Here is a 23,745-nt window from a genome sequence, read left to right as displayed (position 1 = left end):
TCCCCGTGCTCCTCCAGCTTTATTGATAGTTTAAAATTACATTTCTATTTTCTAGGACTTCAGTTGCACTTTCCTTCCGACTTAAAAACTGAGTACAAGCAAATGGTATTTATACAGTAGTCTAAGTGATATTGTACAAAAATAACATTTCGATTTCTGTGAAAACATTTGTCATTCCCAAATAACTCCTAATTCTGCTGTTCCGACGACTGTTCTTGATGTTAAATTTTTGCCAAGAAAAAAAAAAAAAAAAAAAAAAAAAAGGAAAAAAAAAAAAAGGAAACCAGAACATTTCCAAAGCCATTTTTTTTTTAAAACAGAAAATCTACCTTGGACTACCAAAGTGATATTTAAATTGTAAACAGATTTCTATAAAAGAGCGTGTTTCTTTTAATACCTCCAAAAAATTTTTTTTTTTTCATATCTTAGTAATATAGCGTTTGTTATCGCCCACTTGTAGCTGCTTGTAGGGCTGAAATGCATCATGTTATGAACTGTTTCCATGTCAAACTCTCTTGGCCAACTCATATTCCACTAAAACAAACCAAAATAACCACACATGGATGTTTGGTTTCCATTTACTCCTGTCTTCCATCTCATTTTACTGAGATGCACGTCCACAAGCTCAGAGGTCCTATAGATTCCCATATGTTTAGTCCCGTTTATTCCTCACTGATCACCAGTGGCCTGGAAAGGGGGAGGTTCTTTAACAAAGCATTATACATAACACCGCTACCAAACTAAAACATTTTTTTGTATTGAATGCAGAAAGATATTTTTTATCACCCCTTTCTTTGTATTACATATCGAGAGGCTCACAGGCCTGGGACTAGCCTCTGTCAGCCAACCTTTGGCCAGTGAAGAGGATTCAGAGAAAATAATACAACCAACCATCAATCTGAAAAAAAAGGAGGGGCAACAGAGGGTGCTGATTATGCGGTTGCTTCGATGGTGCACTCTTTTGCCAGGTGACCCGCCTTTCCACAGTTGTAGCAGTTGGTCTCGCTGGCTTTACTGCAGTGCACAGCGACGTGACCAATCTCACCACACCTAAAGACAAAAACAAATAAAAAAAAAAATAAAAAATTAAGAAGGTTATATACTAGCACTTAAAAAAAAAAAGAAAAAAAAAAAAAAAAAAAAAAAAGCTAGGCAACTTCTTAAAAACTCCACTTACCGGTAACATTTCACCTTATCGCAAAGCTTCTGGATGTGACCAAACCCGCCGCAGGAGTAGCACTTCTGCTCGTTGGCGTGGTCGCAGTCACGAGCCATGTGGCCGGCTTTGCCACAGGTGTAGCAGAGCTGCTCCCTCTCCTTCCTGGGCTCCTTGCAGTCCCGGGAGATGTGACCACTCCTGTGACAGTTGTAGCAAGCTGGACACGGAGGAGGTGGTAAAAAAAAAAAAAAAAGGGTTATCATTTTATCCCCTGTGAAAAAACAACTAATACAGAAAAAAACAAAAAAAGCCATGTTACACACCATCCTCAGTTTGGTCACAGTCCCTGGCCATGTGTCCCTGGTCTCCACAGCGATAACAGAACAGCTCTGTAATGTCAAAAACAGTATGCAAATAAGGGTGTGTATGTTTCTTCTTTTTTTTTCTTTTCTTTTTTTTTTTTTTTACATTTTTGGTTAATTGCCACTAGAACAATACTCAGTTTGTAATATTATTACAATGTATAAATATGATTAAAACAATGAATTGGGTCATATGATTGTTTTCAACTCGTATTCTAAAACTAAATGCGACAAGTCATGAAATCCTGAAAAAAAAAAAAAACAACTTAAGATTGCATATTCTATTCTGGTTTCAGATATAATACAAAGGCATATAAAGCTCAAATACTTGAAACATTAATTTAATCCTCAATATGGAAAGAAATGCATTCAGTACCCTTTCCTCGTCCCCGGCCCCTGCCACGTCCACGCGCACCACTGGCATTAGGACAATGCTTGACCCAATGACCAGAGCGGCCACATCCAAAGCACTCGCTGTTGCTGCTCATCTCCATAACCTAAACAGAAAGAAAAACAATACATAGGTAAACACTTCTCTCCAATACAGTCATTTCATGGAAAACATTAACAACTTTACTGCCTACTTAAATTCGCAGTAAAATGTGCTTCACCTCACCTGGATGTTACTTTTTTGTTACTTTTTTTTTTTTTTTTACAAATTAGGATTATTACGAGTTGAATTTGAAATAAATTTGTAATGACTTCTGTAAATGAATACAATAGGCCTTATAACGTGGCTTCAGAGAATATTTGTAGTAAATTGAAGCTACATAAATAAACAGAATCAAATAATTCTGATTGCTTTGGTTTATAATTTTTTTTTTTTTTTTTAATTGCTGAGAAACTAATTTTGACATGGCTCTTCAAGATTCAGTCAAACCAACAAAATGACTACCATGTGGGGTTCTACTCTATGATCAGGGGGACACATTCATCAGCTGCTGCGTCTAACATCAACCATCAGACTAACTACTCAGCTAACTTACAGAAACTTCCTCAGTGGGATCATGATGTGATCGCCATAGGTCGACCTTCTGTTTGCTGAAGACATCAGGTCAAGAAGAGTGGAAGTTAATGAAGCACTAACGTGAATACTAAGTAAGGTAATGAGGCTCCTAAAAATAGGACCTAGCATAAAGTCACAAAACCAGGAGGCTACAACGTTTAAAACGGGCAACTAAAAAATAAAAAAAAATATCTGTTGAACTTACACATTTATATAGGATAAATTCAGACACAATGAACTTAATCCAAATAATCCACGTTAGTGGAAATCTGCTGACTACCAGAGGAATAACTGCGAGAGCACGCCGTGAGTAGCGCGTTGCATCGTGTTATGTGATGAAGCGTGTTCAACAGCAACAAAGCCACAAGTCTAACCGACTAAAACAGAAAACAAACAGCTTGGAACGCATAAACGGATTACACACTCCAGGAATTTAGACAAGACGTGAGAATGCTAAATGTTTACCGGCTTGCAAAACAGAAAACAAAATGCCAAAGGTTGAAACTCCGCTAACGTTGGCCTAGTCACGTTGATTTTTCTCCTGCGTACTCGCGAGACAGTAGCGCCAGCTAGGCTAGCTGCTAGCAAACACGAGCTCAACACCTCACGACCAAGAAACGCGCTTCGGTCGACGATCGAGCCACATTGCGCAGAAAGAACCAGATGATCCGTCATTAATTGTAAGAAATATACACAATACACGCATTTTGGTGGGCATTCGGGGGAATATGCCTTGAAAACAAAATTTCCCGCCAGGGCGCACACACCAAAGTCGTTGTGACGAGCTAACGTTAGCAGGCCGGGCTAACAGCCCGTTGCTAGAGTTTTAGTGGAGCAATATAATTAAAAGCAGAACCTTTTAACGGAAGAAATCAAACCAAACAACAAAGTTCATGCCACTGGTGATTTCAACACGCAATAAGTGGAAAACGAATGTACATAAATAGTGTCATGATTATGAGAATTAAAGCCGTTTTATTGCTTACCTTGATGGCTACCTAGCTGTGTCAGTGTTTACGCCTCCTTCTTTGCGCTACATGCGGTGCCAGCAGGAGTTCCTGAATTGTCATTCGCATTATCCAGTAAAAACCCGTACAGTCATTGGCCGCGGATTCGCCAAGCAACCAATAATATGCGAAGAAGTCTGGACACCGCCTCTGGATATTAGCCAATCAGAAACACGGAATGGTCCCATTTTGCCTTCGGTAGATTTAACTTCTCTTTCTCCATTCAAATTGAAGAAATGAAACAGTTACTCTCAAAATGTTAAATATGCGGTTCACCTCAATAATTACAAGCAGGTTTTTCTTGTATCACAATTTTCTAACGCTGAGATATTTTTGGGGGTTGTTGTGTTGTCATGAAAAACATGAAAGAGAAAAACAATGTCCGTTAGCTTTGCACGATTGATTGAAAGAAACAGTTTAAGCATTCCATTTTACTTACAAATCGATATTTCCAGATTTTAAGCTACAAAAATGGATGTTAAAATTCTGATTGTAAAAGTGAGTGGTTTCATCAACCAAGACCTCATAATCCACAATACATAAAAACTTTTTGTTTGTATTTTTTTTACAATTTGGATCTTGTAAAACTCATTTGCAAACTAAACCTGTTAATTAGATGTTTCTAAAGAGTTTTAAAAAACTCAATAAATGCATTGTTTTAGCTTACTAATAGTTGTAATCCTAGTCAAGTTTAAAAGCTTGGACCTGAAACTCATTTGATTTGTTTTTGACTTAATTCTCAGATTTAAATTTCAACCTCAGATATTAATGGAACATCATAAGTGGCACCAACTTTGTTCATAATTCAATGCTGTCCACCTCATAACAGTTCATTTGTCAGATTTTGGAACCGAACAAATTGATCGGATTTTGATCAGCTCCAATACTTAAAAACGTATACAAATATCAACATGATAACACAAATCTAACACAACTGGCATAACTTTCATTTTATTTCCTACTTCACAGAAAGTTCTTACTGTAATATTTCATGTGTTGAGAGCATCAAGATAAATACCACAATTTACAAATGTATTTTAGAATCTGAATGTTTTATATGACAACACATATGAGGCACTTGATAAACTTTAACACTATGTAGAAATCAAAACTACTATGAACACTAAAATTAAAATTATACGATTATGTTTCAGTTGCGTAGTTTTTGTAGCAAGTAACAAGCTTTTAGCATAGTTCTGTCTGGATACGCAGTCACTCTTGTTATCAGAAGTCACAAGAGTTTATTTAATTTGGTTGGTTTCCCAGAACAGACCTGACTTTTATGCATAATACACTAATTTTCAACAGACTTAAGGTCAAGGCTATTCCAGAAGCTGTTAGCCATCTCTTCCATCCTAAAATTAGTTTTTATGTGTGTTTGTTGTCATGTTGGGACATCCAGTAATGGCTAGGTTTAAACAATGTGGCCCAAACTGTCACCCTAAGATGAAAGAAAATCTTTTAGAGTGTTCAAAAACAACCCAGGAACCAATATAGTTTAACCACCATGAGCTGCAGGAACACCAGTCCACAGTGAAGCAAGTTTTGGCTCCATGGATTGTGTTGTAGTACCCAGGTCCCTTTACCAGTCCTGGGACACAATCAAAACCCCTCAGTGTCATTTACCTTGAGAAATAAGGAGATTTGGTTAAGTATAAAAAAGTCTTTAGTGCCAAAAATGATCAAATGTTGAAAGAAATGGAACAGGTACAGAGAGACATTCACCATCCAGAGCTGGCTCCACTCAGTGGACCTTTAGGGTGCTACCAAGTGAAGCACAGATCGCGGCATGAGCTCTGCTTCTATCTTCTCATTCTGCACCATCTCTAACGTGAGTTGGCTTGCCTTAATCAGTTTGGTTTATGTGTGACTGTTGCCAGTCTTGTATGTTATGGTTATGTGAGCTATGTAAGCGTGTGGCAGTGTGCATGTGAGTAGATAAAAGATAGAGGACAGAGAATCATTATATCCACACAATTGAAATCTTGCAGCTTGACTAAAAATACCACTGTCCACATGGACTGCTTCTGGAGGAGGGCTTTAAGGAAAAATAAGACAAAGATTGAGGCATTTGACCTCAATATTTGTGTGACCAGAAGCATGTTTGTAGGAGTAAAGTCAAGGCTAGGGTTTAAGGCCAAATTCACCAGCTGTGTAGCACAGTGGTAGCATTATCATGTGCTGTGTCTGTTCAGCTGGAGAGTACCGACTACAAATTCTTTAACTCAACCTCAACTGAAAAGCTGAATGGTTGCAATTTGGAGACAGCCGAGTGTTTTCGACCGAGCCGTGATCCCACATCACGTCTGGAGGGGGAATGGAGAATTCTGGAAAGATCGTGACCTAAACCCTATGAAGCATTTATGAACTATGCTTAATACGCTGCGTGTCCCGGGAGACCATTCAATGTACCGTAAATAAATTGAATTATTTCAGAATTACTTCATGATGGTGACAAAAAGTGTGCAATTTCTCCAACTCCTGTAAATACATTAAACCAAATATCGATGAATGTATGCATACATTTACAATAGCATACATAATTTTAACAATGTTAAAATTTTAGAATCACAAATTTTTATATGCAACATAATTCAATGAGAATTCCCCAAAAACAAGATTTTACTGCATTTTAACGGTTAAAAGGGCATACAAGCTTCATTTCCCCTTCTTGCCTTCAACTCTTGCATGCATAGTTTGTTGAAAACAAGAGGACTGACAGAAACACTCATTAGAGCTGTAAGCATCTCAGCTAGGAGTGCTCAGTGCACGGATCAATAGGTGGAAGAGATGCTCTCATCTGTCTTAAGGTGGCCTTGGATCTAATGCTCTAGCGCTAGGTTTTCTGGTTTCTATTATGGTAGTTTTAGAAGCTTGTAAGCTTTCAGTCAGGAAAATAACCATAATAGCAATCTGTCTGGCATAAATTCAAAGCTGATTAAATCCAAATCCAATCACAAACAGTAGATCAATTGTTTGAGGAGAGGGATACCTTAAAAAGCTTCACAATGACAAAGCCCTGCCCTCATCTTCACAGAAACATTAGTTGGTGTTTCTGTTAGTTGTTGGATTGATTACTTGCCTGTATAAAAGCCATAGGTATTTGGAAAGTTCCATAAGTCAAAGTTAATGCCTGTTGTTGCTTTTGAACATAAACATAGGTTTATGTTTTAATCTCTTCTCGGAATTGTCTAGAGCTGCCTTATGGAAACAATATATGCTGAACCCATCAGGAGATGCAGATACAGGATGTTAACAAAGCTGCTTCTCTCTAAGATGGTGTCAGCTCCAGCCTGCTGAAGGAACCTCCGGGCCATCTGTGATTTGGGTACCTCAGGGGACCCAGACCGGGATGCCACAGACATGGTGAACACCTGGTGAGTGCAGCTGGGTAGCTGTATACAGTTATATATTGTTTCAAGGTCAATTTCAGAGAGAATAAGCCATGTTTGTGGAGAGCAAAGACAGTGATACTATTTGAAAAACATCACCTACACTGCAGATAAGAGGTAAAATGTGTTTATATCTGCTGGGCTTTAAAAGAATGTATTGCTTGTGTAACCTGGATGCACATCATCTTCTGTTTTTTTTTTTCTTTCTTACCAAATATTTCCAATGTAACATGAAGAGCAGTAATAAAAGCAAGCAATTTTCCAAAGCTAAGATGTCACAATGCCCACATTTCGCCAGCAGAGGGCGCGCATGCTAATATTATGAGTTACTCGTTAAAACAAATCGCTGATTGCTAATTTCCTCACTCTTCAAAAACAAATGTACTTTTAACCTGACTAAACTGTCAGATTACGTTGACTTTTCACGTGTTTTAACTTAACCAAAAGGCGACTGTTGTTTTTAAGCTTTTATGTGCACAGCTTTAAAGTCTACGTCGACGACACAGCAGGACTTTGAAGTGTGTATAAGTTAAATGCGATTATATCAACGTGCGAGCGTTTAAAAAAAATTAGCTGCATATCTTACCGACGTAAAAGCATCAGTGTGGCCTCGGTGGGAGGGTTTAAGTGTGTGCAATACTTGCGCAGTGTGAGCGATGTTTGCAGGTCTTGTTATGACTGCAAGGTCCTGTTTCAATCACTGGCGTCAGACGGACGCACGACACCAACTCAGCCCGTTTCACCTTCTCCCCAAACAACGTAAATATTGATTTGGAACAGCGCCGCATTACGAAGCATTTCATCGGACTTGTACTTTGGAAAGTGCTTTGCTGGAGCCGAAGAAAATCCCTCGTCGTATGACTTTGAGGGACCGGAGTTGTTGTTTTTTTTTTTTTTTCTCTCCTTTTTTTTCCCCCCCTTCTCGCATATCACGACTTGCAGGATTAAACTTTTTCCTGTTGTTTTAGGTGGTTCGTGAAAAAAAGAGACCCACCTGTGACCTCCCCTTTTCCGTGATTAACGCAATATTCATCCGCTGTAGGATTATTCGATTCAACGTCGGGAGCTTCACCAGCTTTGACTCCTTTTTCCTCCTTTCTTTTTTTTTTTTCTTTGAATGCGTTGCAATTATGATGATGTCACCGACGCCACTTTTCCCTAAAGTTATGGCGGAGCACAACTTTTTTAACTTCTCTTGGTGAGTACACACAACCTACAGATCCTCTAGCACTCGCTGCTCTTTGAATTACGCGTATATAGAAAACTTTCTTGGCTAAAACGCTTCGGTTTAAAGCTAATGAACTGCAAGGCAGAGAGAATGGACGTAAAATGTAACTGCTTATGAGGGCCTTCGGGGAATGTTAGTGTTTTAACTGGATCAACCAGGCCTGCTGGAGAAAAAATAAATAAAAATAAAACACGTAGCTACATTTATGGTTACCTTTTATAGTTTCAGAAATGACTGCATGCGGTTTAATGGTAGTGGTTCGTTTTAGTTCTTTTGTTACGTTTGAATGAGAAACGGCCCCGAATCATAAATAAGGCCAACACGCTGACGATGACTATGGAGGGTTGAAAGTGCCACAGTGCAAATCATGCATCTTTGTATACTATTTAAGCGTTGTGTGTCAACAAACGGTTTCACCTTACATGGCAAGGAGATTCAACCGTAACATTTTAAAAGATAAAATGATGTGCTCATTTATTTAACTTAAATTGGACTGAAAGCTGTGAAATGTCCTGAAAAAAATACCTTAATTTATTTTTTATTTTTTTAGAGTTATCAGCTTAATCTTTTTATCAATTTTCCTTTGTGCTTGCGGCGCTGTATGAGTGTTAGTCACTTGACTTGTAACCGTCTCTTTATTCAACCCAATTCTAATATTTGTTGGAGCATATTTTTACAATTTTAAAGCAGTAGTAGGAAATATTCTGCCTGATCACAAAAAATGCCATTCAGCTTGCATTATATACTTTACAGCTAAATTTTGACCTTAAAATGAAAAAATATAATAGTACTGCTAATTTTTTAGACCTTATTCTGGATAAAGAAGTACGTGCTTGCATATCTAATCAGTTTACTTTTTGGAAAATTGCCACACAAAAACAGCTAAAATACTAAGTTGGCTGAATTTTCCAAGTTGTCATCCCAAAATCTAAACAATAATCCATGAATGCATTGCTGACAAAAATAGCTTACTGGTTTTGTCTGGAAATTTTGCAGCCCACAAGGTTAAACAAAAAGCTTTTTAAGGGGGAAGACGGGAATATAATTGCTAGTGATTGGAGCTTAAATGGTACCTTCACACTCAATGATACCTAACTCTTGATGTTTTTTTCTTTATGACAGTATTTAAATAATGTTAAAATAAACACATACATCAAATGTATATCTTCTTACTTTCTTAAATATGGCATTTAAAGATTAATTACACAGTTTAATAATGAAATTAAAGATAGCGATGGTAACAATGTTGTTTTTTTTGTTGCAAATTCTTTTTCTTTTTATAAATATTTAAATAAATGTAATAACAAGGAATTCAATAATGAATCTCCTTACTGGATTATGGGAACTTTCAAAGGTGTCAAGGATGAGTCAGTCAGTGGATGTGAAGCAACTCAGAGAAAGTTGAAGGTAATTGGATCGAAACTAACTTGCTGTGCAGATCAACCAATCATATGTTAGGGTTTTGTACCATGAGCCAGTAGTACACAATATGATAACAAATACTGAAAAATTAAATATAAATATACTATTAGTTCAATTTGATATTAACTGGTGTCCACTTTAAATTGCTTCGTTATATTTCTTAGGTTTAAATAGCTTTAAAGTGTCCTATTTTTTTTTTCCCCATTTAAAATTTATTTTAAATCTGTCACATTGTGGCACTTCCAACCCTCCATAGTCTTCTCACTTACTTCTAAAACTAGAGAACCATGTAAAGCTTCTCATTGCATTACAGTGCAATTTATACTTCCTTTCATATGTAGTTTTGTTTTGTATTTGTGCTGTTTTCTGATACAATGCAACAGTTATTAATGCAAATCCAGAAGCATGAAGGAAAAGGGTAAAAACCCACCATTCCCAAAAAAACCCTCTTTTTTTTAAGCTTTTCTGTACATCTGATGAATCAACAGTCCTGCTGGAACAGCTAACCACTGACGGCAGTTAAAAAAGAAACGTCTCTCCAGGGTCAGCCGGTCTTTGTATAAATACAGCAGTGGTAATTAGGAGCTATGCAAGCCGATGGTGCTCATGCATAAAGCGGCTGCCAAGAATGAGTGAAAACCTTTGTGTATTTACAATATAGCACTGCAGTTTGTAGTACAAACAAAGCTGAAAAGAGGGTGTGTTTGGTTATGAGGGCCTTACTTTTTTCTTTTCTTTTTTTTTTTTTTTTTTTTTTAAAGGAGCACATAGTCAACTTATTTTTGTCGTGTTCATTTTTATATAGTTTGGCCCTGAACACAGTGGAAATTTCGTATTACATCGTTTCCTGAAAACAGAGGGAAACGGTTCAGTATCATATTTGCTTTGAGTTTTATATGCGCAAAGCGAAAACAAGAAATTTGAACATAAACATTCTTTCTTTTCTTGCATATCTTTATTAGTTGCTATTACTTAAACTCTAAAATTAAGCTAATCATTAGCATAATCCTGGAAGGTTGTTTTCAGCAAGATTATGGTTAAAGATTACCTCTAACCTTACAGTGCCGTAACCCAAATCTCCTCTTTTGCTACATTTTTTTCCCCCCTGCAGACAAAAACAGTCGCTGTTGTAATCAGGTAGTGCTCAACCCATCTGTTGTGGTTTCCTTGATGTTGAAATAAAGTGCAAGGTTGAACAATTGGAAATTTTGAGTATTTTATGCCCTTTCCTTTCCTTGCCTGCATGCATTTTATTCTTATCCTTTGTACTAAATGTATATTACAGTATAGTCTGAGTAAAAAGAGAATGTGGGTAAATATTTTCTTTTTCCCTCTTTTTTTTAGACCATTGTGAGTGATTAGTTTTAGCGATGGAGCAGTTTCACGGAGCGTGGAAGACCCTAAGCAACGGCTTTGGAATGAAGGACTCGCCGTTTGAGGGCCCCTGCCTGTCCCCTACCATGGTCCAGGGCTTCACCTGCCAGCGACGTGCCTCCGACGACAGCAAGATGACGGACTCCAAGGCCAGCAGCACAATCCGTGTCTTCCTCCCAAACCACCAGCGCACTGTGGCAAGTCTTGACATACCAGGTTCCGAATGAGGCTTCAGAGTCGATTGATCAGTATCGTTAATATTAGTTGTTGGTCTGTTATTGTAGGTCAACGTGCGACCAGGTATGACTCTTTACAGCTGTTTGATCAAAGCCCTGAAGGTGCGAGGTCTGCAGCCCCAGTGCTGCGCTGTCTTCAAGCTGCATCCCGGACAGAGAAGGTAAACTCGGGAAATCCTCCAACCAGAGCTTGTAAATATTATTAAACCTTCTGTTGTGAGTATTAATTTTTTTTGTTTGTTTGTTTACTTATGTCCAAATCAGTAAAAAATCCCGGATGGACTGGAATACCGATTCAACCTCACTGATAGGAGAAGAGCTCCTTGTTGAGGTTTTAGATCATGTTCCTTTGACAACGCATAACTTTGTAAGTACTTCAGACAATTACAGCTTACTTTGTTCTCAAACGTTACTGCAGGAAGAAAATTTGCACTTTTTCTTATTTTTAAATTTAGGTCCGGAAGACCTATTTGAAGCTAGCCTTCTGCGACATTTGCCAGAAGTTTCTCCTTAATGGGTTCCGTTGCCAAACATGCGGCTATAAATTTCATGAGCATTGTAGCACCAAAGTGCCCACGATGTGTGTGGACTGGAGCAACATTAGACAGCTTCTGTAAGTATACAGGAGGAAAAAATGTAATGTTCATAGCTATTTCTAGACTGGGCACTATAATTTTGGGTTTTTGAGTAGAAAAACTTGATTAAAAAATCAGAATTAAAAAAAAAAAATCCTTTTGCATTCATTGATCGTCCTAATAATTGATGATGGAATAGAATAAGAGCCAACTTTTTGTCATCATTATCACATCTGCATGCAGATGATTATAATTGGATGCAAATAAAAAATGGCTATACATGTTTGTGAGGTAAGTTTCATAGTCCTGCAAAGATAAAAAAGGGAAGTTAAGCTGTTCTGGTATCAGACTTTTGACTAGGTCATTTTCATTTGCATAGCTTTCCATATAAGCACTTTGAATGGAGACCTTTATGTTTCTCTGTGCTAGATGTAGAATCAGCAGTAATAATTAACAAAGAAGAGAATCCCCCTTTACCTGACACACCAGCTGCAGGTGCATCTCAGTAAACAATAATATTATTTCTTCTAGAACATTTTCAGAAGAGTCAAACTCACATTATATTGTATACTTGAAGTATGCATCCCATGTTTCAAACCTCTCCTTACCCAGAAATATCCTCAGAGGTGTCTCACTTGAGCTGAGGAGAAACTGTTTTCCGAAACGTAAATTTTGATGAAATAGTAATTTATTTACCCACAGCCACCTAATACACTTTATGACCTGTTTCTTTGTTTTGTCAGGTTGTGTCCAACACCAGGTGAGAGTGGCTTCCCTTCCCTGCCACCGCTCACATCCCGACGTATGAGAGAATCCCTAACCCGGCTTCCAAGGTGAATTAAATTTTGTTTCGTCAAAAACTAAAAACTGATAAGTTCTTCTGTTTTGTTTCTTCTCTATAAGGGTTGAATAGTACTAAGAAAACATACTAATGATATACTACAGTTTGCTATTTCAATAAGGATATGGTTTGCAGTTGAACCAAGTTTTCCTCTATACTCTTTTCTTCTCCATCATTGCAATGTCCCCACTTCTGTCCTTGAGCTTTTGCATTGCGCCCACTAAGACCTAAACCAATTGTTGGTGTCAACGACAATGAATATCAATCCAACTTGCCAGAAATATAGTTCACAATGAGTTCTTATGTACGACCACTAAAACATTGCAGCCTACAGAATTTTGCATCAAAGCAGGCATTTGCGATTGAAATATTGCAGACCCTGAAATTGCAATGGCAATTATGATTAGATATCACTTCTTTTCTCTAAATGTAACTATTCTTTTTTTCTTTTTCTTTTTTTTTTTTACAAGGGAAGGAAGATTAAGTCAAATCATGTCAAAGTTTTTCTTTGGAGTATTGTTTTTACTACATGAATAATTTCAATGAGGTTAATGACAAGTACTTTTTATGTGGGTTTTTATGTGTGAAAGTTGTGGTTTTTATCTGGTGTATTATCACCTTCCAGTAACCAAAGTCATTGCCGTGTCTTTCTTGTTTATGTGCAGCACAGGTGCTGTCAGATTTTTGCAAAAGTGTGAATACTTTTTGCAAAAGTTTGTCTAGATTTTGTCCCCTTACAATCACAAACTTGGTGTACCAGGATTTTTTTCTGATTCAACAACTGCAGAGTAATGCATAATTGTGAAGAGTAAGACACTCACTTTCAAAATATGCATCTATATTTTGGGTACTTTGTATAACCAGAATGCAAATACTGGTTATAGAGTTGTGTTTTGGGGTATTTCTCTTTCGGAGACTGAAAATGTCTTTGGATCGTCTTTGCAAAATTTTTTTACACTCTGCCAGAATGCATAAGAGGCATCTGAGAGCATTTTTTAATCAACACGTTTTGTCACACAAATTTTATTTGATTAACCCCTTCTAAAACACAACTACGCATTTATTAAAACAGTTCTATTGAAGTGTGTTTAGCGTTGTTTCCTGCCAGAACGTGAATCTTCTCTCCAATCTCAAGTCTTCTGTCGTCTCCAACAGGTTTTCTTCCCGTGTTAACCTGTACTTTGCTCCCTCCATTTTCTCATTAACTCTTGACTAGCTTCCCGAACCTCTCTGATGATGAGCAATCCCACAGCGTGATGCTGTCACCACCGTGTTTTACTGCCTCGAAAGCGTTTTCCAAGTGCGGTGTCAGTTTTCCGCCACACACGCAGCGTCTTGCACGTCGGCCGGAAATCATTCTTGTACTACTTTCCAGTGATGGGTTGTTTTGTGTTGATCTATCAGATACAATCCCAGTAATACACAAGACTGTTTGCAGTTGCAACCATCCAAATTTGAAAAAAAAAAAAAAGGTTTAAGGTTCATGAATACTTTTGCATGATGCATTGTGAAATGAGTTCTGCCTTCAGTGACTTCCTGTCTTTTAGAGATTCTTATCTGCAGAGGACCTGATGAAACGCAGTGTGAAAACTTTATTTTGATAAATGATAAAATGACTTACAAGCCTCCTGTGCAGTATAATATTTTCCTTCAGATAATATGCTCACATTTGTTGCTGTATACTAAAAGCTTTCAGCCAGGTTACTTTCTGCTGTTCTGCTCTAATTATACCTTTGATCTACTGCAACAGCCACTGTATGCCTACAAATATTTAAACTTGCTAAAATTAGAAAGTGGATGGCTGTATGTCCAGACTTCAGATCTGAGCAGCATTCAGGTCATTTTAAGATTAACATATGTGGCTGATAAGCTTAGTACTCTTTAACTGGGCCAGCGCCGATGTTGGCAAAGTGCCTGTGTAGCTTCGATGTAACCAACACTGGCTTAAAGAGGAAGGCCGTAATAAATATTAACCAATAAGTTACTTCCCCAAAAGGCTTTTACTTAACCTTGTTGTTTGCAAGCTTACCTTTGGAGTTAGGTATTTTTTTTCCTGTGTGTGTTCTAACAGTAAAAAAACAAACAAATAATGCAAACAAAATACTCAAATGGAGAAAATGAGTAAACATGACAGAAATGAAACCAGCAGCACCCACAGCCACCACACCCACTTTGGCCCAATTTTTAAAGAAGTTACCAAAATGGATATTTTACTGGTGGTTAAAAGGCTGTTTCTCTGCGGTTCTGCAGCGTAGTTTTAATTTCATTTTGCCCCCTTCTTTTCAGCTCGGCCCACCGAAATTCCACCCCTCATGCCTTCAACTACACCACGTCGTACCCACCCACAGGCGGCGGTCTCTCCCAGAGGCAGCGCTCCACCTCTACGCCCAACGTCCACATGGTCAGCACGACCCTGCCTGTTGACAGCAGCATGTTTGAGGTAAACTGCTCACCATGGGGGCCAACTGAGGGGCGAGGGTGCCGCACCTAAAACATCTCAGGCCTCAAACTGTTTATATCTCGGGGATTCTATCCATCTTTGTCTCACCTCTCATCTGCTGTGGCTTTAAGTTGTCCACCTGAACAGGGCAGTGTGTATTTATTGAAGCCCCAGATGACATCTTATTTCAGCTTTTTTTCAATGCTCTTGCACATTTTGACTTCCCCATGTTCAGTTCTAGTTTCTGCTTTATCACCACCACCACTGTTGCATAATCAGCTTGCGAGTTTGTCATTTGTCATACCCACTCTGTTATAAGCCCAAAACCTGAGCTTTATTTCATCCTCATTTTCTTTAATTCTGTCCTTTCCTTCCTGTCCCTTTATTGCTCTGTTGCGTTGCTTACTCTGGAGTAGCTAGACTGTCTAAGTACCTCTCCCAGTTCCTGGTGCCGCAGATTCTGGCTGAAGAGGAAAGTAGGTATTGTGCACTTCTCCGAGTCAGAGACTGCCGAAAAGGTTAGAAAGCAGAGTCACTTGTGTGCAACCTGAATTGCATGCCTTGCAAGTGAGTTATCTGCACTTGCATCTCAGAAGTGCAGTTGTCAAACCATGAGTGGCAGCATGGTGTGTATTTTAGTGTTTAAATAAGCCAATCAAACCTAATCAATGTTTTTTGTGTGTGTGTCTGTGTTTTAGGAAGCGATGCGGGATCATGACTCAGGTGAGTTGTTTTCAGCATTTCAATATGCATATTTGCATGGCATGCTTCCTATAAAATTACATCTCATCCATAAATGGTCAACTCGTATGTTTTCATTACATTTTACATGATAAATTTGTTTGACCAAATAGGAAAAAAGAAGCATACTAATTTAGGGAACTGGTTGAAAAAGGACACCTTTGCCCTTAGTTTTGGCATTTATAATTCAAGGGGATTTTCATGTGTGCTTCCTCAAATGAAACATTCTCTTATAGTTGCTTTTCTGGTTAGAACATTTTTGATTGGAAAAGATACATTAAATCACATGAAGTGAATTTACATCCATCTCTTTTTTTGAGATATTATGTGACCTATGAATACAATGAATGTACAGTACTTTGCAAAGGTATTTATACCCCTTGCACTGGTTCATGATTTGTCACATATTATGACATTTAACATTATAGGTGATAGACTGGAGCACAGTAGTGCATATTTGTGAAGTAGAACATATGTGATGCAGGGCTTTCATTTTTCTCAGTTAAAAAAAAATACATTTACCCTCAGTACTCTGACACCACTTAATAAAATCCAGTGCTATCGATTGGCATCAGAACTCACCACATTAGTAACTAGGGCACAGGTGTATAATTTAATGTCTGTATTAGAACAACGGCTGCTAAACAGTGATTGAGTCGGGACAGTGAAAAAACTCTTGCTGGGGAGGAAAAAACACCAAACATTTTTGTTTAGAACTTGTACAGAGCACCTTTCTGCTATATGGAAGATGTTGCTTCTCTGAAAGTTGAGGTGCTACCATTTAATATAGTTTTTTTTCCACTAAAGCTGGAAGTTCCCCCAGCCAGAGCCCCACAGGCTGGATTCAGTCCAAAGCTCCAGCACCATCCCAGCGAGAGAGAGCCTCGTCCTTCAACACTCAGGAGAAAAATAAAATAGTACGTTCTGTGTCGCGTTTATGTTCAACCAGCTCTTTTTAATAATGCGCCGTTTGTGAAACTTGTGTTTGAATAGTTGCATCTTTGGTTTCTGTTCATCCAGAGGCCTCGGGATAAGCGAGACTCGAGTTATTACTGGGAAATTGAGGCCAGTGAGGTTTATCTACATTCCCACATTGGTTCAGGCTCTTTTGGAACAGTATACAAAGGAAAATGGCATGGTAAGTATCTGATATGCAAGTCTGGTATAACATTCTCATGCACTATAGATAAGGTAGATGATGCATAAATTGGGGAAAAAAAGTCGAATGTTTCCTTTCATCTAACAGTATTTCTTTTGTAGGTGATGTTGCGGTGAAGATTTTAAAGGTTACTGACCCAACTCCAGAGCAGCTCCAGGCATTCAGAAATGAAGTCGCTGTCCTGAGGTAACAACTCTTAAGAATACCTTTTTTGTCTTGTACAAGACTTTTTTGTTTTTTCTTTTTCCTTACAGCTGCTAAAGCTGGGTGAATCATCTTCATTGCAAACTTGTATCTGATTGTATCTTAATTTCCTCTTCCCCTTTTCTTGGGTTGCAGGAAAACAAGACATGTCAACATCCTATTGTTTATGGGCTATATGACGAAAGACAACCTGGCCATCGTGACCCAGTGGTGTGAGGGCAGCAGCCTGTACAAACACATTCATGTCCTAGAGACTAATTATACCATGATCCAGCTTATAGATATCGCCAGGCAGACCGCTCAGGGCATGGAGTAAGTTGTGAAGAATGGAGCTTTGTGGGCGATGCTAATGAGAAATGTCTCGGGTAGCATTAATTATTTTCCCTTTCTTTTTCTTTTTTTTTCAGCTATTTACATGCAAAAAACATAATTCATCGTGACATGAAGTCCAACAGTATCCTTTTCTATTTCTTTGTTGTAGTATTACAGTGAGTAAAACTTAAAGACCAGTTTTCCTCAGCATGTTCGGTTATAAATCTTGACATCTGTGCAGACATCTTCCTGCATGAAGGGTTAACGGTAAAAATCGGGGACTTTGGTCTTGCGACTGTGAAGTCCAGGTGGACCGGATCACAGCAGGTGGAGCAGCCCTCTGGATCCATTCTCTGGATGGTTGGTACATTGTGATGGTCTTGGTCAGAAGAACCAACCAGACTGACATTTAAATGTCTGGTTTGGAACCTAAAAAGCCCAAACTTTTCTCCAACACGCCATGTGATTTGATGTGGGTGCACTTACTAAGAACTGAAGACTTGGCATTTGCTTTTTCAGTGTTACATAATTAAGAATTAAATCAGGCGATGCTCAATGTAAGAAGCTATCAAAAGAAAACTGGGTGTGGAAAAAGTGCCATCAAACACACAAACGTCTATTTGTACCCTCCTCAGGGATGTTTTGTTCAATTGGCCTAGAGGCAACTTAAGTAGATACCAGAAAGGCTTCAGCTGTGCAGCTTTTATCTTTTTGAACTTCCAGCCTCTGTTTTCTATGAAGCATGCTGGATTGGAATTTATTTAAAATGTCAGAGGTAAGGAAAAGAAAATGCAGCCGTGAGGGACTACACGCAGACTGATGTTTGCACTTATTAATGCTAATCATGCTAATTCAGGTTGAGCCCATAGCACAGCCTGTGGAAAGACTGCCTGCAGCCCCTGACTGAAATTCAAGTACTTCATACAAATTTAATTTGGCCACACAGATATTTGTTGCAGGAGGACACTTTTTTTTTTTTTGAGATTTTCTACAGCAAGCGTTTTGGGAGGAAAAAGTCATGTATGACCACCTTTTGATGCCAAGAATAGTCTAAAAATAATTCAAGACCACTGGGGGAAAAAAAAAAAAGCTTTGGAAATTGTATGCCTTTCTTCTAATAAGACACATTTATGAGACCCTTTTAATGTTTTGAATTGATACTTAAAGAAATTACGTTTCCTTAAAATATTCCTCATTTAGCTTACTGTTAAGCCGGGAAAAAAAATCATAATAAATTAGTTTTGAGTTTCTATTTTAATTGAATTGAATTTGTGGCAAGAACGTTGGACACCACCGTTCTAATTGCTAATACTGATAAAAGACATTGTACATTTAGAACTCTGTGACTGTTTTGATTTCAAAATCACACAGTGTCACAGCGCCTCTGCTCTTAAGACGGACATCTTGATAATACTGTTTTGATGTTCTGTAAACATTTTCTTTCTGTCCTTGGCAGGCTCCCGAGGTGATCCGAATGGAGGATAACAATCCGTACAGCTTCCAGTCAGACGTCTATTCCTATGGAATTGTTCTCTTTGAGCTGATGACCGGAGAGCTCCCCTACTCCCACATAGCAAACAGAGATCAGGTAAAGTTGCTTACATTTGTCTGGCTCTTTGTTTGAGTGCTAGTATTTATATGCTCCACTTTTAACAGTCCTAAACATTTTAAAGGACTGATTGAATTGTTAACGTTTTTCTGAAGTTGTCATCAGTAATGGATCTCTTACCTGTAGCGGACAAATGAGGGAAGTACATTTCAGAGATTTTGCAGGAAGTTGGGGGTGGGAAACTCGTACAGATGGTCGGCTCACAGTTAGCTGAACAGATGTCCTGTGTTTTACCTGACCCAGCTTTCAGGCTGGAAGTTTTAGTATGTTATACAACAGTCCTTTAATGCCACAATAAGACATTTGCACAAGTTGAAATCCTTGATGAAAACCCTCTGCTGCCATCTGAAGGGGGTTGCGCGGCTGGCCTATGGCCCGCCACAGACCGACGACACGGAGCCACTGGCCTAATTTTAGATCTCGTAACATAACCCCTGTGTGAGAAAAGGGGTTCTCGGGTTTGCACTTCAGAGTGCGAGTCCTGTGTTTTTCTTTTTCTTTTTGCTTTATTATTCTTTAGAGCCGAAGGGTTGGCTAAATCAGATCTGATTCTGCATCTGTATAAAATCTGACTAAAGTTGTATACAAATTGTGCCTAAAGTAGTGCTACGGTCTACTGCTGGAACCTGTTCTTCTTGATCCTGTGAAAATACTTTGTACTCGGCTGATCTGGCAGGCACATCGAGTGCTCCTGTCATCTTTTATCTCTGCACCATCAGGCCCTCGTACCTTTACAATAGCTCTAGTGTTTTAAATGTCTGTCACCTTAGTTTAACTTGCCATGTTTAAAAATTGCATGTGTTAGAATGACCGCCGCTTCAGGGTGAATGTAGGCTTCTCTCACAGTTGTTTGCCTTCAGTATAGAGCCTTGCAAAACTTTTTATGTTGCTTCCATTTTTTTTTCTTGCATTTCTTCCCTTCATCTACTGGATCCTTCTATTTAATCCCAAACATAATTTACTTTCACTCAATATTAATGCAGCAATACATGAAGAGGTTAAATTTTAAGATGACATTGATAGTGTACCACTATTGGCGTTTTTTTCTAAATCAAGATGGCATTGTAATGTTACAAATATTTTTTTTTAAGTTGGGACCAAAGTTAAATGTCTGTCAGTAAAGCATTAATTTAAAAACATAAACATATATTTAAAATGTTTCTATCCTTTTTCAAATGTGATCATGCTTTAATGGAATTCTATGTAATACATCAACACAGCATGGTGCATGGTTGTGAAGTGGAATGAAATAATTTGCGACAATAAATGTTTTTTGTAAATCTAACTCCAAAATGGCCATTTCTGAGGAGAGTAGCCATGTTTTAATTCTTTTATGGATGATGCAAGTATAGTTTTATAATTTAGCCCAGTTTTCTCAGTGATGTCTGGTGTTTTCTTCAGGTTTTCTTGAAACTTTTTTGCATTTAAATTACACTAAAGCCGAATGCATTTACTTAAGTGACCTCTAAAGATTTTTCTTTGCATTTTTAACACAAATTTTTATGTAGGTGCTGTAGAGTACAGGTAATTGAGTATGAATACACACCAGAGTTTCTAGCACTTTAATTAATAAAAAAATATTTTTGAGAGGCAAGCATCATTGCACCCACTTCAAACTCTTCTCCATGACTTTGTGTTGGTCTGCTACATAAAATGCATTGCGGATGTAAAGTGGCACAATTTGAAAAAGCTTCAGGCTATGAATACTTTTTCCACGGATCTATAATAATCAAATGTGAACAATTTTCTTGTCTTTTTTTTTTTTTTTTACTTCCTTCCCATTAGATTATATTCATGGTGGGAAGAGGCCGCTTGTGCCCAGACCTCAGTAAGCTCTACAAGAACTGCCCCAAAGCAATGAAGAGGCTGGTGGCAGACTGCATCAAGAAATCCAAGGAAGAAAGGCCGCTGTTTCCACAGGTGAGCTGCTATTAGAAACTGTCGGGTTGAGCCATAAATTCCTCAAACTAATCTCTTTGCATCTTCCCCATATCTGAATTTGTTCTCAGATCTTGTCCTCCATCGAGCTCCTTCAGCATGCCCTCCCTAAGATAAACCGCAGTGCCTCAGAACCGTCCCTGCACCGAGCCGCGCAGACCGAGGACATCAATGCCTGCACTCTGACCACCAGGCTGCCTGTTTACACATAGGCTCCTCGTCAGCAACGAGATTATTCCGCTCCATCAGTAAATGCAAATTCCCTCCTTAAAGACATTTGTATAGATCTATACACATGCAATCATACATAAACCGATGTTAGTCAATGACTATGTAATTAACGGAGAATAGCAGGAGGAGGAGCATCTGAGATTAACTACGGAAGATTGCAATCGGATCGGCACAAGGTACATCACACATGCGTTAAGAAGTATGTTGAGGCTTCGCGTTCGTATCGTATTTGATTTTAGTTGTACACAGAAGCACACATGCCTACCTGAGACAACAATGAATGGACACTGAAGGAAGCTTAGGGGACGTTTGTCTCCTGGTCCGTTTTCTGTCCTGCTTTCATCGGGCCTGAAGAGAGGACTACTTAAGCTTAGCTGCCTTATGAGGAAACAAATCCTGGACTAAGTTTCTGAAGAACTTCATCTCCTATGTTTATCAGAAAGCTACTGGAAGCAGCTCATCTAGTTGCACAGTAGCCGATTCTGCTTTGTCTTAAAAATTAGTCTTTATTTTTGGGTTATTTTTGATAAGTTCTGTCATGTCTCACTGCGGGGAGAGGGGTTTTATCACATTCACTAAACGGATTTGTCGATGCCTATACACTTTTCAGTCCTTAGTGAAAGGTTATCATGAACTGGACATTCGGCACGTGTCTTAAATATTTAAAGTGATTCGGGAACTAATTTTTGCTGTCACCTTGAGGAGGTTAAATGTTTTATTTTGAACTTGGTGGGAAAGTCGTCTATTCAATATTTTAATAAAATTAAGTTAAAAAAGTACTTTGCCGAAATATGTTGAGTTGTTTGTATTTATATATATATTTTTTAAATGCATCTGTTATTACTTTTTATGTCCTGTACAGGTCCATCTCAATAAGTTAGAATATCATCAGAAAGTTGGTTTTTTAGTAAGTTAATGCAGAAAGTGAATTTTTTTTACAGATTAATCTCTTTGAGGGATGTACTTCAAATATATGTTAATTAAGATATTAAAGTTTACAGCTAATTAAAACCCAATATTCAGTTTCTCACAGAATCCATTGACTAGACATGACCTATGAGAAGTATTTTTAATACAGAAAGTATTTAAATCTACTTTTTAAATATATGGAAGGGAATAAAAAATAGAACAGTAAAGTTTTAGCAAAAACAACAAGTTAAGAAAAACTACAAAGGTAAAAACTGCTTTTTTTTTTTATTTGTGCAAAAAAAAAAAAAAAAGACTATTTACTACAATATATAAATTTTCAAAAATCGGCAGTAGTGATCCCCTTTATTTAGTCTTTGAAGCAGTGGTAGTGGCAGGTGTAACCCTGTTTGGCCTCCTGATACAGTAAAGTCCCACACAGGTGCAAGACTTTGCAGCAGGGTGTAATGTTTGCTGTAGCACTGTGGCAACGTGGTGAAACCTCACTGGGGATCCAGTCCACATACACCACCAGGGGATTCTGCCATTGGCTGACGCCTCTGTGTATTTCACAGTAACTGGTGCGCATGCTGCAACAACAATCAACCAGCAGGCAAGGGGGCAAGGGGTGGAAAGGGACAGGACACTAGTATTTTGTTTTAGTGTAAACATTTAGTGTGCTGCTCCTGTGGGGTATTGCCACTCGGCGTTAAGGTTTACAGTAAACATAAGAGCTAAATATGGGAGTAGCTTTGTTTTGTGTTTCATGGGCCTTTGAATTTAGGCCAAGTTCTAAAAAGCAGCACGTTCTGCAGAGGCTTGTTTGTGTAAAACGTTCCACCACACGGGTGAAGAAGTCCAAATAACGTGTTTCAGCAAAATAAGAGCAAAGGCTTTACGACGGCATCATGTGGATTTATCTGCCCCATTTCTGCATCCTGCTGAGCTCAGTGGCCTAGTTCTGTGTCGAGCAACGGCACCATCTAGTGTTGGTGCTGACACCATTTTTGAAGAATCTACATGTAGCCAAAATGTTTACTGGTACCTCTGGTAAAAGTTTATAAAACCTTAAAAGTATTTTTTTGCTATTGTTATTGCTGCTATGTGATCCCATACTAAAACAAAACAAAACAAAACAAAACACTGAAAAGATGTGAAAGAACTAATCATTTTAACACAAACTGCATTTATTGGCATTTTCGATTCCTATGAAATAAAAGCAACTAAAATATGTTTTGCTTTGCACTTTTTGCAGTCGGTCACAACTTCCAGAAATATTCAATTTGTAATGAAATAATTTTTGTTTCATTGAAGTAATAATATAACTCATAAAATAAGCTCAAGCTTTGAGGTTTTTTTTTTTTAGGAGTTTGTAGATTTTGAACATAAAATATTGCTTAATTGGAAAGTGGATGGAAAATTATACATACAAAAGCAAACATCTGAAAATGTGACGTGCGTTTGTATTTAACTTCCAAGTCGATACATGATGGAGTGAAAACTTTCACCCACTACATATGCAAATACTTCGGAGTGTTTTTTTTTTATGAAGTTTGCACATCCAGAGACAAATTGTTCCCCCTCGACCTGAGTCAGATTAGAT

At 38.1% G+C, this 23,745-nt stretch overlaps 2 protein-coding genes across 5 annotated transcripts; one reads left to right on the top strand and one right to left on the bottom strand.

The window, feature by feature from the left end:
* cnbpa (CCHC-type zinc finger, nucleic acid binding protein a) lies at positions 1-3,620 on the bottom strand. 2 transcript variants are annotated; one of them, XM_008414107.1, is made up of 5 exons: positions 3,514-3,620; positions 1,898-2,018; positions 1,483-1,548; positions 1,178-1,376; positions 1-1,050 (listed from the first exon to the last, which is right to left on the bottom strand). In XM_008414107.1, the coding sequence occupies exons 2-5, from the start codon at positions 2,013-2,015 to the stop codon at positions 933-935; spliced, it is 501 nt and encodes a 166-aa protein (XP_008412329.1). In that variant the 5' UTR covers positions 2,016-2,018; positions 3,514-3,620; the 3' UTR covers positions 1-932. The 2 variants fall into 2 exon arrangements, with proteins under 2 accessions (XP_008412329.1, XP_017161391.1); XM_017305902.1 differs by lacking the exon at positions 3,514-3,620 and adding an exon at positions 2,508-2,566.
* On the top strand, positions 2,654-22,015 carry raf1a (Raf-1 proto-oncogene, serine/threonine kinase a). Of its 3 annotated transcripts, XM_008414104.2 has the most exons (19): positions 2,654-3,207; positions 6,811-6,911; positions 10,921-11,147; positions 11,235-11,347; positions 11,451-11,553; positions 11,642-11,799; positions 12,505-12,594; positions 14,889-15,042; positions 15,459-15,560; positions 15,741-15,765; positions 16,591-16,700; positions 16,804-16,921; positions 17,044-17,128; positions 17,282-17,458; positions 17,554-17,600; positions 17,700-17,818; positions 18,915-19,046; positions 20,853-20,987; positions 21,077-22,015. In XM_008414104.2, exons 3-19 carry the CDS (start codon positions 10,947-10,949, stop codon positions 21,215-21,217), a joined length of 2,010 nt encoding a protein of 669 aa, XP_008412326.1. In that variant the 5' UTR covers positions 2,654-3,207; positions 6,811-6,911; positions 10,921-10,946; the 3' UTR covers positions 21,218-22,015. The 3 variants fall into 3 exon arrangements, with proteins under 3 accessions (XP_008412326.1, XP_008412325.1, XP_008412327.1); XM_008414103.2 differs by lacking the exons at positions 2,654-3,207; positions 6,811-6,911 and adding an exon at positions 7,964-8,124; XM_008414105.2 differs by lacking the exons at positions 2,654-3,207; positions 6,811-6,911; positions 15,459-15,560 and adding an exon at positions 7,964-8,124.
* Positions 22,016-23,745: the final 1,730 nt, after the last annotated feature.

This window comes from Poecilia reticulata, linkage group LG7 (genome assembly GCF_000633615.1).
Source record: "Poecilia reticulata strain Guanapo linkage group LG7, Guppy_female_1.0+MT, whole genome shotgun sequence".
Taxonomy (NCBI): domain Eukaryota; kingdom Metazoa; phylum Chordata; class Actinopteri; order Cyprinodontiformes; family Poeciliidae; genus Poecilia; species Poecilia reticulata.
The sequence above is the reverse complement of the archived record's forward strand: the minus strand, read 5'-3'. Positions and strand labels throughout refer to the sequence as shown.